Raw genomic sequence first — 15,118 nt, forward strand, 5'->3', positions numbered from 1 at the left:
GAAGATGCTCCCAGGACAGGGGCAGGCGTAAGGGGGTACAGAGTGGAGATGACCGGGGCGGGGGGGAATTCCAGGGTCCCAGTGGCCCTGAGGCAGCCCAGCAGGTGTCTTCTGACCCAGAAGAGATGAAGGCATGGAAGCAACCTTCCCATGGAGGAGGGGCCTGGACTGGAACTGAGAGAGGAGAACAAGGGCCTAAAGGGGTTTCAGGTCTGTGACAGGGACACCTTGGATTGGGTCCATATCTTGTCTACTGTAAACAGTGCTGCAATGGATATTCAGCTCAGTCGTTCAGTCGTGTCTGACTCTTTGCAACCCCATGGACTGAAGCACACCAGGCTTCCCTCTCTATCACCAACTCCCAGGGCTTGCTCAAACTCATGTCCATCGAGTTGGTGGTGCCCTCCAAAAATCTCATCCTCTGTCGTCCCCTTCTCCTCCTGCCTTAAATCTTTCCCAGCATCAGGGTCCTTTCCAATGAGTCAGTTCTGCATATATGCCCAGGACTGGGATTGCAGGGTCATTGTTATTGTTCAGTTGCTAAGTCGTGTCCAGCTCTTTGCGACCCCATGGACTGCAGCATGTCAGGCTTTCCTGGCCTTCATCAGGGAGGGTCAAAGGTCAGCAGCTGCAGCAGCACAGGATTCAGCCTCCCCAAAGGCAGATGGCAAATGTCCTTGTGTTGTTGTTGTTCAGTCGCTCAGTTATATCCAACTCTTCCCAACCCCATGAACTGCAGCACGCCAGGCCTTCCTGTCCTTCACCACTGCCCAGAGCTTGCTCTAACTCATGTCTATTGAGTCAGTGATGCCATCCAACCATCTCAACCTCTGTCTCCTCCTCCTCCTCCTGCCATCAGTCTTTCAGAGTCTTTTCCAATGAGTCAGTTCTTTGCATGGTGGCCAACGTACTAGAGCTTCAGCCTCAGCATCGGTCCTTCCAATGAATATTCTTTAGGACTTACTGGTCACACTCCTCTGTCCAAGGGACCCTCAAGGGTCTTCTCCAGCACCACAATTTGAAATCACTGATTCTTTGGCACTCAATCTTCTTATGGACCAACTCTCACAGTCATACATGACTACTGGATAAACCATAGCTTTAACTATATGAACCTCAGTAGAAAGCCATTGTTGACATGTACCCAGGGGACTAACAGTCACTTAGAGAGAAGCCTCTGGAATTCTTCAGATAGGAAAGTGGCAGATAGCCAATGAGAAACATTTGAAAAAAATGAGAGAAGGACCCTGAACTCAAACCCACAGACCCCCTTTTCCGTCGCCCCACAGAAGGGGCAGCCATGTGCTGGGGCTGGGAGCTCACTGCAGTGGAGGGGCCTAGGGAGGTGGGCTGGACACTGGGAGCTGTGGCCACACATGGGGCTTCCAGTTCAGAGGATGTTTATGAAGCACCTGCTCGGGGCCAGGCTGGACCAGAGGCTGAAGACCAGGTGAGCAATGCCAGGCCAGTCCTTGAGAAACTTTTGGTTGAAGGGAGGTAGAGCCATGACCGGACCATCAGCACATCTGTGGGGCATGTCCACAGAGGGAGGGCAGGTGTCCTGAGCAGAGATGGAGGATGGGGAGCAGGCAGGACACCAGGTCTGAGTGGAGGGTGGAGGGTGAAGGCTGTGTCTTAGCGGAAAAGAACATGAGAGGGGGTCTGGGGCAGGGGGGAGAGATCTGGAGCCCCAGCCCGAGGAGTGGAGGGCAGCTTGTCTGGGGAGCAGGAATGTGTAGGAGGCGAGGGGCGGGGCTGAGTTTGGGCCCCTCTGTAGGGCTTGGGGCACCAGTGACTGAGGACAGAATGTCAGCTCGTAGATTCACTGAAGAGCCCTGTTCTCAACCTGCTGAGCAAGGAGCACTGTAGAAACATCTCTGTCCACGTTCTCCGCCCCTGGGCTCCTGTGGGAACTGCTCCAGCCCCTCTGGGTCTGAGGCCAAGCCTATAGGGCCCCACCCCACCCAGCAGTTGCGAGCCCCTGGAGGGCACACCTGACCTCAGGACCTGGATTATGTGCCTGGTCCTGCCTGGGCCCCGGGCTCATGGGTGAAGCCAGGCCTGCTCCAGACACCCGCCGAGTCCAGGGTGTCAGGGGCCTGGGAGACTCACCCCTGACCCACTTCAGCCCTGGATGTCAGGATGTGAGCAGGGAAGGCCCGGGTCCCATGGTGCCTGGATTCAGCCCCCGGTCCCCTCTCTCTGTGCCGTGTGTGTGGTACAGCGTCCTGGGACACAACTCAGTGGAAGACGCCAGGGCAGCCATGGAGCTCTACTGCATCTCCAGGAGATTTCAACTGCGGCCTGAGAATCTCAGTTGCAGCATGTGGGATCTAGTTCCCTGACCAGGGGTTGAACCTGGGCCCCTGCATTGGGTGTGTGGCATCTTAGTCCCTGGACCACCAGGAAAGTCCTTACCTTTTATCTTTACATTTCATAGGAAGGAGTCAGTAAAGTTATTCCAAATAAGAAAAGCACCAATATAAGCATGCTATATTGAAATATAGAGGTAACAACCATAAAAGAGAACTAAGTGAGCTGAAACTGCCTACATTTGGGTAGCAATTGTTAAGGATGGGGGGATTTGGCCCGGGGAACAATGGTTTTCTATTATAAGCTTTGGTACATTATTTACTTTAAAAAAATTGTTTGGGTGTTATTTTTAGAAGAACTTAAAGTGGAATGGGGAAGATAGGTAAATTGGACTGGAAAGAGAGACACAGGGAGCTTCACTTTGTAAGGTGACAGGTACACAAGTATTTTTTATATTATTTCTATGCTTCTGAATATCTAAACTATTTTATAGTTATTATTAAACAGCAACAGCAAAGCAATACTGTTCAGAGAGGGTAACTGAAGGTCCAGGGCTGTGGAGTGTAGGAGACAGGGCAGAGCATAAAAATACAGAAGTCAATCATGGACAGAAGGAAGGACAGTTATGGCCACACCAAAAGAAGAGGAGTTAGAAAAGGTGGAGATGCAGAGATATTTTGAATTAAAGTTGGGAGAAGTTGAGAAATTACAAACCCCGCTGCAGGAATATAGCTGTAGTTCTGGGTTTGAGCAGAAGATAGGAGAGTTCTGGGAATACATTATAGGAAGTCCCCTACATATGAAGCTTCACGCTGTGAACTAAAGGCACGAATGTACGTTTACAAAGTGAGTTCGTGGTCTGGTGTGCACTGTCACATGCTTGCATCCTCTCCAAGTACTTGCGCGTCTGTGTCCTTTGCTGTATAGCACACGTCGGGCACCGTAGTGCTGTTGGGGGTGGTTTAGTCGTTAAGTCGTGTCTGACTGCTGCGACGCCAGGGACCATAGCCTGGCAGACTCCTCTGTCCATGGGATTTCCCAGGCAAGGATACTGAAGTGGGTTGCCATTTCCTTCTCCAGGGGATTTATCTGACCCAGGGATAGAATCTGAGTCTCCAGCATTGCAGGGGGATTCTTTGTTGCTGAGCCACCAGAGAAGCCCAAGGTACAGTAGTAAATTATCTTTATTTCAAGTCCAGGATGTCCAGAAGCAAGCATAAACGCAGCAAATATGTAGCTGGACCTTGATTGTTCAGTCAATGCCAGCCTCTCTAAAGCCAGCTGTTGTACTGAACTGTTCAAGTTTTATAGTACTTTTCAAGACACAGTACTGTAAGATTAAAAATGTTTATTTTTATGTATGATTGTGTGGCAAGTATTATAAACCTGTTACCGTACAGTACTATATAGCCGCTTGTGTTACTTGGGTACCTAGGCTAACTCTTCTGGACTCAGGAAAGAATTAGACTTACAAATGTACTCTCAAAACAAAATTCATTTATATGTAGGGGACTTACTGTAGTCTCCTAGGGCTGCTGAAACAAGTTACCATAACCTTGATGGCTTAAAATAGCAGAAAGTTATTCTCTCACCGTTCAGGAGGCCAGATATCTGAACTCAAGGTATCAGCAGGGTCACACTCCTCTGGAAAACCTGAGGAAGAATCTATTCCTTGTCCTTCCAGCTGCTGGTAGCTGCTGGTATTCCATGGTGTTCCAGGGCTTCTGGCAACATCACTCCTATTTCTGCCTCCATGTTCACACCACTGTCTCTTCTGTGTGTGTTGGGCTGTGACCTCCTTCTTTATTATCCGCACCTTGGGGCATGTGGGATCTTAGTTCACCAATCAGGGATTGAACCTGCGCCTCCTGAAGAGTATGCGGAGTCTTAACCACTGGACCACTAGGAAGAGTCCTACATCTCTTTGATAAGAACACTTATTATCACATTCAGGTCTCGCCCAGAAATCCAGGATTAGCTTCTTAGCTCAAGATTTTTATCTTAAGCAGATCTGCAATGTTCTTTCCCCCAAATAAAGTAACTTTCACAAGGTACAGGAATTTGACATAGAAATCTCTCTAGAGAATAATGTTTTTTCAGCCTACAAGAGGGACTGATGGGATTTAAGAAAAGAGTATATTTTCTCACTATTCACCAGTAGATGGGGACATTCAGTAAGAAATCAACAAAAGCAGGAAAGAAAATCTGAAAGTGAAACTGACTTGAATCAACAAGCATGAATTTCTTAGTGGACTTGTTCAACAAAGTTGATTGGCTCCATTTTGTGTGAAAAAATCCCTCATTTTCTGTGATTCCCTTATCACTTCAATTGGCCAGAAACCTGGAACATTTGTGTAGATTATGAAAATTTCAGATGTGGCAGGGAATAAAGTAATGTAGAGAAGATTCTTTGGGTAAATGTAAATCAACTAAAGCCTGGGTTACAAATCTAAATTTTGACAAATAGAATTTAAGGTCCCAAACATCATAAGGGATAAGAAAATATTTTATGAATTGATAAAATGAACATAGATGAAGAAGACATGACAAACACAAACATATATGCATCTAACAATATAGCCTTGGAATATATGCAGCCAGGTAGCCCTGCAGAACTTTCTACAATGATGGAAGAGTTCAATACCTGCCCTGTCCCATACAGTGCATCCTCGGTCTCTCAGCTGTGTCCGACTCTTTGCGACCCTTTGGACTGTAGTGCTCCAGGTCTCTGTCCATGGAATTTTTCAGGCAAGAACACTGGAGTGGGTTGCCATTTCCTCCTCCAGTCCCATACAGAAACTGCTAACAACATGTGGGAATAGGTACTGAAATGTGGCTGGTAGGACTGAGGGGTTGAATTTTTAATTCTGCTTTTTTTAATTAATTAAAACACTATTGAATCACATATTCATTATTTACTAACAGATTTCTTCCACTGTCCTTATGATTCATGTTGTATCATGTTTTGGGCTTCAAAAAATATTTTCCCCTTTGGACCTTGGATGTTCCATTGGGTTGAAGTTAACCTATAGTAAATGTCCTTCTGCAAACTTATCATGTAGGTTCCCTTGACCCTTGGCTCATCTCTACTATGACCCTATCTCTCCTTCTCCTCACAGACACTAGCTGCCGCAGGAGAAACCTGTATTTACAGTGTTTCCTTCTCTTTCTCAGTCTCAAATGCACTGGCTTCCATCCTGAGGCTGTCAAAGATTTTCAAATTGTCACATCCAATGAACACTTTTCAGTGCTGATCCCACATGAGCTCTGCTTACCTCTGTAGCATGTGACCATGTTGACCACGTCCTCCTGACACTCTCTTCTCTATTATTATTTTATTATTATTTTAATGACAGGAGCCTCTTGATCTTTTCCTCTCGATCCTGCCTACTTCTTGGCAGATTCCTCCTCTGCCTGCTGCTTAAACATCAGTGTTTTCTCAGTTCTCGCTTCCCAGCCATCTCTGCTTCTCACTCTGCCTAGTCTTCCTGGGAAATTGTACTCATGTCGGTAACTTCAAGTATTCCTTTAGGAGATGACTCACTGCATTTAAGTAGGTTAAGTCATGTCTGGCTCTGTGCAACCCTACGAACGGTAGCCCACCAGGCTCCTCTGTCCATCGGATTCTCCAGGCAAGGATACTGGAATGGGTTGCCATGCCCTCCTCCAGGGGATCATTCCTACCCAGGGATTGAACCTGCGTCTCTTCCGTCCACCTGCATTGGCAGGTAGGTTCTTTACCACTAGCGTCACCTGGGAAGCCTCATGACTCATTAGCCTCTTCTTAAACTCCTAACCTGTGCAGCTGGACTATCCTCAGGAACTTCACAGTCAGCCTGTCCCACAATTCTGATCTCAGTGAGGCAGCAGGGAGAAGTGGTGTGAAGTGAGATATTCATTCCCTGCCCAGGAAGTGAACCCGAGTAGCCTGGCTTCCCAGTGGTAAAGAATCCACCTGCCAATGCAGGAGATGCAAGCGACACTGGTTCGATTCTCTAGAAGTTCCCCTGAAGTAGAAAATGGAAACCCACTCCAGTATTCTTGCCTGGAAAATCTCATAGACAGAGGAGCCTGGCAGCTACAGCCCATGGGGTCGCAAAGAGTTGAACATGTCTAAGCAACAAAACACACATTCTGGATCAAAGTCAGGAATCCTAGCCGTCAGACCAGCAAGGGCTAGAGGCTAAAAGCTATTTTCCCCTGGCTCTTGCCCGGAGTGAAAAATGCATTTCTCATAGAAGCCAAAATCTTAAATGTAGGTACAAAGTTTATTATTGGAGACATAGCGCAGCAGGAAGCGGAAGATTACCCTGAGAAAATGTTAGTTTAACTAAGAAAGAAGCAAGGCAGAGATGAACACTCGGAGAGAAAGGATGTCAGTGTCCACCCTAGTGAGGAGGAGCACAGGAAAGAGGCGGTTAAACCAGTTCTGTAGGGCAGTTCTTTGTCTTCCTTCTGGCCAGACATCCTGCTCTGACCCCTGGCTGATTTGTCTCAGAGCCTTGCCTCTAGGTATGCACACACCGCTCAACCAGGAGGGACCTTGATACAAAGGCTTCTGGGAGAAGCAGACTCTCTATGGCCTGGCGTTGTCCCCTGACTTTTGGCCCCCAAGGAAGCTTTCTGAGCATGTGTGGTGTCTCTCTTGCCCCAAAGAGTGGGAAAATCTCTTGATTCTTTCCTTGAACAAGGTTTAGCGCTTCTCTGTTCCTGCCGTGACTATTACCTTCAGGTGCCCACCGGAGACAAAGCTGCTTCCCCTGTTTCTGTCGTTACTTCCGTTTCGAAAAGCAAACAGGAGGCTGATGGTAAATGCCAGAACCCGGAGCCCACCTAAGCCCCATCTCAGGAAACGCAAACAGGAGGCCAGTCCTAAGTGTCCAGCCTGAAGTTCAACTTGTTCTTGTCCCCAAGAAATGAAAACCGGAGACCAGTCGTAAACACCTCTCTCTCTCCTGCCTCAGCAGGAAAGTAAAGGGGAGAACAGTGAGATGATGGGACTTGCAGGCGCGACGCCCATGAGGGGTGAACGTCTCATCTCTCAGCAGCCTCCGTCAGGCAGAGCCCACGGGGCCCGTCTGCACGGTGTGCGGTGAGGCTCTCCCTCTTCCGGTCACCTGTCAAGGTGAGCCTCTGCGGGCCGGAGGGAGCGGGTCTCATGACTGAGAGGAGCTGAGGCAGCTGTAGCTGCCTGATGGCCACCCTCTCGGAAGGACAGGACAGGAATAAGAGAGGACAGGGAGGGGACAGGGCCGAGAGAAAAGTGGAGAGATCGGGAAAGAGGGAAAGGGAAAGCGGAGGGGGAGAGCGTTGCCTGAATGAGGGGACTGAGGGCCCCCAGGACCAGGCACAGACTTACCAAACTCGGTGATGTTGACACAGGAGCGGAGACGGCCACTTGTCACCCACAGGGAAGCTGCCTTTGGTGGTCTACGAGCTGCCAAACCTTCTCCCCAGAAGGGGACAAATGCCCCACGTTGGGCGCCACAAAATAAATACCAACCAGGCTTCTTAGCCCCTCAATCAATGGAGACTGACTAGAGGCCAGATGAGAAATTCAGGCAAGACTTTATTGGCGCCCCTGTTGAAATGGGAGAGTGAGAACAAGTATCAGATTCCCTTGCTCACTCCATGAGGTAGAGGAGGTGGGGAAAGCTTGCTTCTTATACACAGTGAGGATAGGGATGTATGCGGGGGTCAGGATGGAGGGGTGGTGGAGGTGGTTTGCACACCCCTTGGGTGGTGGCGTGTGCGGGGGGCATGCTCAATACCCTGGTTTTCTCCCAAGTTCCTCTTTTTGCTCCAGGCTCTTCACAAGTGGCAGTTGGGGTTTTTTTTGTTGTTGCTGTTCTCATTGTATCTTTGTATGGAATTGGCCCCAATTTGCACATACACAAAATTATTTTTGGGGCCCATGCAATTTCTTTGCATTTTGTTCCTGGAGGAGACATGTGTCCATGTGCAAGCATTGCAGCAAAGGGTTTCAGGTCCCAGACTGTTTCATAATCAGGAGGGATGTGACCAATGAACAGGACCCAGCAGCCAAAAGGAAACAAGCAGAGAGGGTGGACAGAGGGGAGGGAGCCGGCTTCCACCTCCACATCTGAATCTCCAAGACCGACAAGTCCAGGGGCACTGGCAGGGCTGGAAGGGGAAGGAAAGAGAAAAGAGAGTGAGATGAATGGAGAAGGATGTGAGAGGAGAGGTGGCCAGGAAGAGGATGGTAGGGGATGTCAGAAATTGGTGGGGAAACTGCAGTGAAGAGAATTAAGTGACCCCAGGCTAGCCTTGTGTCAAAGTGAAACTGTTCGTTGCTCAGTTGTGGCTGACTCTTTGCGAGCCCGTGGACTGTAGCCTGCTAGGCTCCTTTTCCTTGGGATTTCCTAAGCAAAACACTGGAGTGGTTGCCATTTCGTTCTCTAAGGGATCTTCCTGACTCAGTGAGCAAATATAAGTCTTCTGGTTCACCAGCAGATTCTTTACCATCTGAGCCACCTACAAAAGCTTCTCGGACTAAATACACCATGTCAGTCACATAAACCAGCAGGTTGATGACTGTCAGAATGGCCACAGCCAGTTGTTGGTCCCAGATGCAGACAAAGATGCTGATTTGATCACTGCAGCTCATATAACTGGACCGCTGGGCCTGTCCCCCCAACTTCTCGTGGAACTGGTAGAGTGGCCAGAGGATCACGGCGGTGGCATAGAGGAGGACGGAGAGCACAGTCTGCACCCACAGCAAAGAGGGAACAGGGAGGGGCAGCTTTTTGTCGTTGTCACAGTCACACCCATTCACAAGGAAGTTCAAGGCCCCCAGGATGAAGCAGATCCAGTACACAGCCACACACCACACCAGGGCCGGCTGGTGCAGGTACAGGTCAGTGTTGCAAGTGAAGGCCAAGATGATGTTGGCCACATAGTTCTCCAGCCTCCTGAGCACACCTGGGAAGGTTGGCCAAAAGCAGAACATTTTACCAGGTCGGCGACAGACCCAGGCCACTTCGATGGCATAAAGCAGAGCAGCCACGCAGGAGAAGGTGGTGGCAGTGATGGCGCGGTTCTGGGCGGGGCCTGGAGAAAAGAACTGGATGTAGGTGGGGCCGAAGATGATGGCAGCTGCAAGGCAGACAACCGCGAAGTAACAGCCAAAGGCGTGGAGAATGCCATCCCAAGACAAGCGGAGGTGGTACTGGAACTTATCAGAGAAGCGGAGGAGGGACTGGATGTTACATAACGGCAGTTTGAAGAGACTGCCCAACTCCAGTACAAAGCCAAGGAAGGTCAGGGCGAAGCAGATGCACCAGATGAACATGCACCAGTTGATTACCCCCTCCTTCAGAGCATCCTCGCTGGCCAGCAAGATGGGCACCAGGACGGAGAGCAGCTGGCCCACACGGAGGAGGAGGGTCGTGATGGTCTTGCAATCCAGACCTGAGAACAAGCTCATAGTGCTCCTGCTGGCCAGGCAGGTCACTGGCAGCGGTGTTGTATATAACCTTGTTTGTTTTCCACCCAAAGTCTTGTGAATAGTTAAACACGGCTCCGGAGTTGGATGTTGTTTCCTGTTTCACTCAGCCGGTTCAGCGCTCCCTCTGTCTGTTCTTGATTTTTCAGCAGTATACAACCACTGATCTTTAGAACAGATGTGCTAATCTTAACAAAGTAAGGCCCACACTCACGTTCTCAGTCCCCAGCGAGGCGCGCGGTGGTTAATGTCAAGTCTCCAATATGCTCAGCGTGTAGACGAAAGCTGTTTCCTGCCCCACTCCTTGCTCACAGCCTGCTTTCACTTTTTATTTAGAGAAGCAAACTGACCTCTGAAGGAGCAGCTGAGCTCTTGACTGGGTGAGCAGAGGGTGTGCGTCCCGGGAGCCCCCCATTCCCTCCTGTTTGGGCAAATCGTTTGCCCTTTGGAACTTTGTGGTCAGTTTGGACCCCGCAGGAGTGGGGCATGGCTTGTTTATGACTGTCTGTGCCTCTTCCGGAAGAAGAAGTTGTTTATTTGAAATATGTCCTGGAGAAGCAAGTTAAGGGAAGCAAGGAGGCCCTATCTATCCCTTCTAGAAGGCCACTGGGACACATCTTGGCCGATTGGCAAAACTAGAGTATGATTCTGTAACCAAGAAGAAAAATGATTTTTAAATTTTCATACATCCTAACACATGTATGTTTTCTGTTCTGAAGAACAGTGTACCCCTTGAATGGATCTCTAAATTCCTCCACTCTTTTGCAGTTAGAACTGATTTGTTAAAACCTGGTAAGTGGGAGGTAATGCCATGGGCAGCTTTCTTATTACTCTATAATAGAGATTCTTCTAACAAGGGCACTAAATTAATGGTGTTAATATCTGGTGGCCTTGGCCTGTGTTTGCAAGCCGAACCATTCTCTAGGGAATAAACAATGAACTGTGACAAACCCCAGGGTCTTGAAGACAGCTGTCTGCAGTGTTGGTGAGGGGCAGCGAATAGCCCTCCCACCTCAGTGATCAAAACAACAGTGGCATCGCCACTGCCAGCATTAAAGATGATGTTAGTCTGGGTGTTTCATTTGTCTTTAAATTTTTTTGTCTCAAGGGCAAAAATTAGTGTGTGACTATATTTTTGCATGGAAAGTTACTTTTCAAAGCTTTGTTAATGGGTGATGTTGGATGGGTTGGGTATTGCTGAAGCCACAGTCGAGGAAACTATTGCTTGAGTTTGTGCTGCACAAACATGTGTTTCTATGTGTCAGTTGTTTTCTGAAGCTGCTTCCTTCTTCTCCAGGACCCACACATAATATGATTTAAATAGATTAAATATGATTTAAATACATGGATTTTTTTTAATTGTCTGGAATTTCTGGATACCATCGAACCCTGCTATCAGTCATAGATGAAGCCTTGTCCTTTCTCCTACAACTGTAATGTTCTTTTTTAACCGCAATACAAAGATAAAAGAAAAAACCCACAAACCTGACATATACTAACTGCCCCCAATTTCTCAGAGCTCAGAAGGGTGGCGCAGATTTTTACTCTCACCCAAGCCCCCATCTCTGGGAGCCCTTCCCAGTGTCTCCCTACTCCCACCTCTCCCCAGGACCTGGGGACATGGCCCTGCCCAAGACAACTAGCAGCTGTGTCCCCAACACTAGACTTTCTGTTCCCTTCACTCTCAGAGGACCAGAGCCCAGCTGAGTGTATTTCAAGGTGTGTCCCTGCCTGCATGCCCAGCGTGTGTATTTGCCTGTGTATGTGCCTGTATGTCTGTGTTCACGGTGCATTTGGACCAGCAGCCTTTACACTAACTGGTGGCCAGGAAGCCACCAGTATTGTGTTTAGTCTCCTTTCTCAGCCACAAACCCCAGAGCCCAGAATCCTGGTGTCACCAGGACTGGAGGAGCCAGGCATCAGAGCTGAGACGGGGGCAGGGGAAGGCGACCCCCTGCTGCCCCTCACTCCTGTACTGGGATGAAGCTTGAGTTCTTCACCTGGGGGCGGGTGGGGTGGATGGGGAGGGCTCCAGGAGGTGGTTCCCACGGCAGGCAAATCATAAGAAACAATGAAATAAAATCCATATTTTAAGGCAAGACAAGAAAAATTTAAACAAAGTTCTTCCCTGCCTGTTTTGACCTCGTCCCTCCCCTCTAGTGTGCAGTGTGCGTCTGAGGTATGTGTTAACCAGACCTGCCTAAGGGCAGAAATACCTGACCCATTGTAAACATCAATTTTTGTCCTTCTAACCCCAGCCTTGTGACTTTATATGACACTGCCTACCTATGACCTTATTAATGTCACTAGCTATATTACTGATAGTCTACCACTTTACAAGAATGTTGTTTCTTACATTAACAAATGTGCCATTGAGCCTCTGATAAAAATGGTGATGACCAAGTGACCTAATACACAGTTTTATAAGATCCGTGACTCAAAATATGGGAAGAAGCAACAGGAGGGAACCATTTCTGGGAGCATGACAGACAAGTAAGATAATTGTTCCAGAGGATTTTGCTACTGTTACCAGAACTAGAAAAATAATTGTACGTCGAGTGGCCTATCAATGAAATCCTCACCTGACCTGGGAAAATTCATCCCAAACCTTGATTGAAATTAAGATGGAAACAAATAGATTGTGTGATAAAAATGTTGCCCACCACCCAGTTCTACAAGAATCGAGTCACTATCTGCTGCAATTCACTGACCTACAATCCATTCTGAAAGGAAGTCATGGAAAAGGTCAGGATTGTACTTTGTACTCTGAGAAAGCTGGTGGAATCTGCCCTCACATAACTGGATATTTTCAGGAGATTTTCCATGAACACAGTTTCTTGCACCTGTCCATACTTACTGGAAATCTCACTCAGTCGTGCCCAACTCTTTGTGACCCTGTGGAAGGTAGGCTACCAGGCTCCACTGTCCATGGGATTTTCCAGGCAAGAATACTGGAGTGGGTTGCCATTTCCTTCTCCAGAGGATCTTCCCAACCCAGGGATTGAACCCCGGGTCTCCTGCATTGCAGACAGACGCTTTACCATCTGAGCCACCAGGGAAGCCCCTGTCCATACTTAGGAAGCACTAAAAGTGTTACCATGATATCTATTCTTTCTGAGTGAAGCAACCTTCTACCAAGGTGTGGGCTGGTTTCATGTCCTTCTTCCCCAAATCACATACACACTGACCTCAAATCCTAACCTCCTCAAAACAGCTCTCAGAGCTTCTTGAGAGACTGTCTCCCCAGTTAAACTTCTCAGGTTGGTTCCAATAAAATTTCCAATTCTTTCTTAGCTTGTCTGACTATTGCCCAATTTTTCATCCACAAAAACAAATATGCATTGACCTCCGCATGTCTCAGTGCAGGAAACTCATATTCTTATATTTTTCTAAATCAAATTGAACACAACCCTGGGACTTCAGTTCCCAGGAGGATGGAAATATCTCTGTGCTTCAGTAAAAGAATTATCCAGGGTGGGCTCACATGAGGGACTTGCTGTCCAAGCCTTGTGCTTCATGGGAGTGGCTACTCAATTCCTCCTTTTGAGAAGTTGGGAAAGAATTTCCAAATCAGGAAAGATACGTCAAGGTTGTATATTGTCACCCTGCTAATTTAACTTTAATGCCAGGCTGAATGTGAAATGCCAGGCTGGATGAAGCATAAGCTAGAATCAAGACTGCTGGGAGAAATATCAATAACCTCAGATATGCAGATGACACCCCTTATGGCAGAAAGTGAAGAAGAACTAAAGAGCCTCTTGATGAAAGTGAAAGAGGACAGTGGAAAAGTTGGCTTAAAACTCAACATTCAGAAAACTGAGATCATGGCAACTGGTCCTATCACTTCATGGCAAAGAGATGGGGAAACAGTGGAAACAGGGAGAGACTTTATTTTGGGGGACTCCAAAATCATTGCAGGTGTTGATGCAGCCCTGAAATTAAAAGATGCTTACTCCTTGGAAGAAAAGTTATGACCAACTTAGCATATTAAAAAGCAGAGACATTTCTTTGCTGACAAAGGTTCGTCTAGTCAAAGCTATGGGTTTCCAGTAGTCGTGTACAGCAGTGAGAGTTGGACTATAATGAAAGCTGAGTGCTGAAGAATTGATGCTTTTGAACTGTGGTGTTGGAGAAGACTCTTGAGAGTCCCTTGGACTGCAAGGAGATCCAACCAGTCCATCCTAAAGGAGATCAGTCCTGAACATTCAGTGGAAGGACTGATGTTGAAGCTGAAACTCCAATACTTTGGCCATTGGAAAAGATCCCGATGCTGGGAAAGATTGAGGGCAGGAGGAGAAGGGGACAACAGAGGATGAGATGGTTGGATGGTATCACCGACTCAATGGACATGAGTTTGAGTAAACACCGGGAGTTGGTGATGGACAGGGAAGTTGGCGTCCTGCAGTCCATGTGGTCGTAAAGAGGTGGACTCGACTGACTGACTGAACTTAACTGAACTGAGAGGTTAAGGGTCATTTGTCACAATTCCAAGGCCGCTCCTGTCCCCTCACTGTGGCACCCAAAAGAAAGTGTAATCATCCTGTATTTAGTCCAAACTTCTCATCATAGGGGCTTCCCTGGTGGCTCAGATGGTGAAGAATCCTCCTGCAATGCAGGAGACAAGGGTTTGATCCCTGGTTGGGAAGATCCCCTGGAGACGGGAATGTCAACCCACTCCAGTATTCTTGCCTGCGAAATCCCATGACAGAGGAGCGTGGTGGGCTGCAGTCCATGGGGTCACAAAGAGTCAGACACAAATGAGTGAGATACGCCTAGTCTTCTCATCTTAGAGGAGGTGCAGCTGGACCCCAGGGAGGGCAGCACTTGTCCAGAGTCACCCTGTGTGTGGCAGAGTCAGAGTCAGGACTCAGGTGTCCTGGCCCCCAGGCCAGTTGACTGTCCACGGCCGCACACTGTTTGTGACAAGTGTGGCAGCAGCATCCTCCAGGCTGGGATTCTGCCCCGTCCACCCTCATTCTGCACAAACCTGACCTGCCCCGTCTTCCCGAGGAGGGCACTCACTGCTGCTGAGTCCATTTCCTCATCTGCTAGATGGGGGAGGGGTGCCAGAGACCCCTGGTCCCTCCCAGCACCCCTCTTCCTGGGGCCCCTGGACTTAGCAGTCTTGGAGACTCAGACATGGAACGGGAAGCCGGCTCCCTCCCTTCTGTCCACCCTCTCTGCTTGTTCCCTCTTGGCTGCTGGGTCCTGTTTATTGGTCACATCCTTCCTGATTACACAGACCCTCCTTCCCCACGACCTCTGCTTGGTGGGGAACATGTTTCTCTTTCATAACCTGAGTTTCCTCAGTCACTTCCCACGAGTCCAACTCTCCAGTGA

The 15,118-nt window shown here is 48.4% G+C and overlaps 1 protein-coding gene across 1 annotated transcript; it reads right to left on the bottom strand.

The window, feature by feature from the left end:
- Positions 1-7,347: 7,347 nt before the first annotated feature.
- Positions 7,348-9,760, bottom strand: LOC136146929 (myeloid-associated differentiation marker-like). Its single transcript, XM_065906047.1, has 2 exons — positions 8,813-9,760; positions 7,348-7,446 (listed from the first exon to the last, which is right to left on the bottom strand). The coding sequence occupies exons 1-2, from the start codon at positions 9,758-9,760 to the stop codon at positions 7,348-7,350; spliced, it is 1,047 nt and encodes a 348-aa protein (XP_065762119.1).
- Positions 9,761-15,118: the final 5,358 nt, after the last annotated feature.

The sequence above is a fragment of the Muntiacus reevesi genome, chromosome 15, assembly GCF_963930625.1.
Source record: "Muntiacus reevesi chromosome 15, mMunRee1.1, whole genome shotgun sequence".
NCBI classification, from domain to species: Eukaryota; Metazoa; Chordata; class Mammalia; order Artiodactyla; family Cervidae; genus Muntiacus; species Muntiacus reevesi.

What these genes read in the sequence shown, in the direction of transcription:
- LOC136146929 (XM_065906047.1), bottom strand. Translation starts at nt 9,760, where the DNA reads ATGAGCTTGTTCTCAGGTCTGGATTGCAAGACCATCACGACCCTCCTC. An exon ending in ATTTAGTCCGAGAAGCTTTT is followed by an intron (nt 7,447 to 8,812) that starts GTAGGTGGCTCA and finishes TCCGGCCCGCAG; the next exon opens with AGGCTCACCTTGACAGGTGA.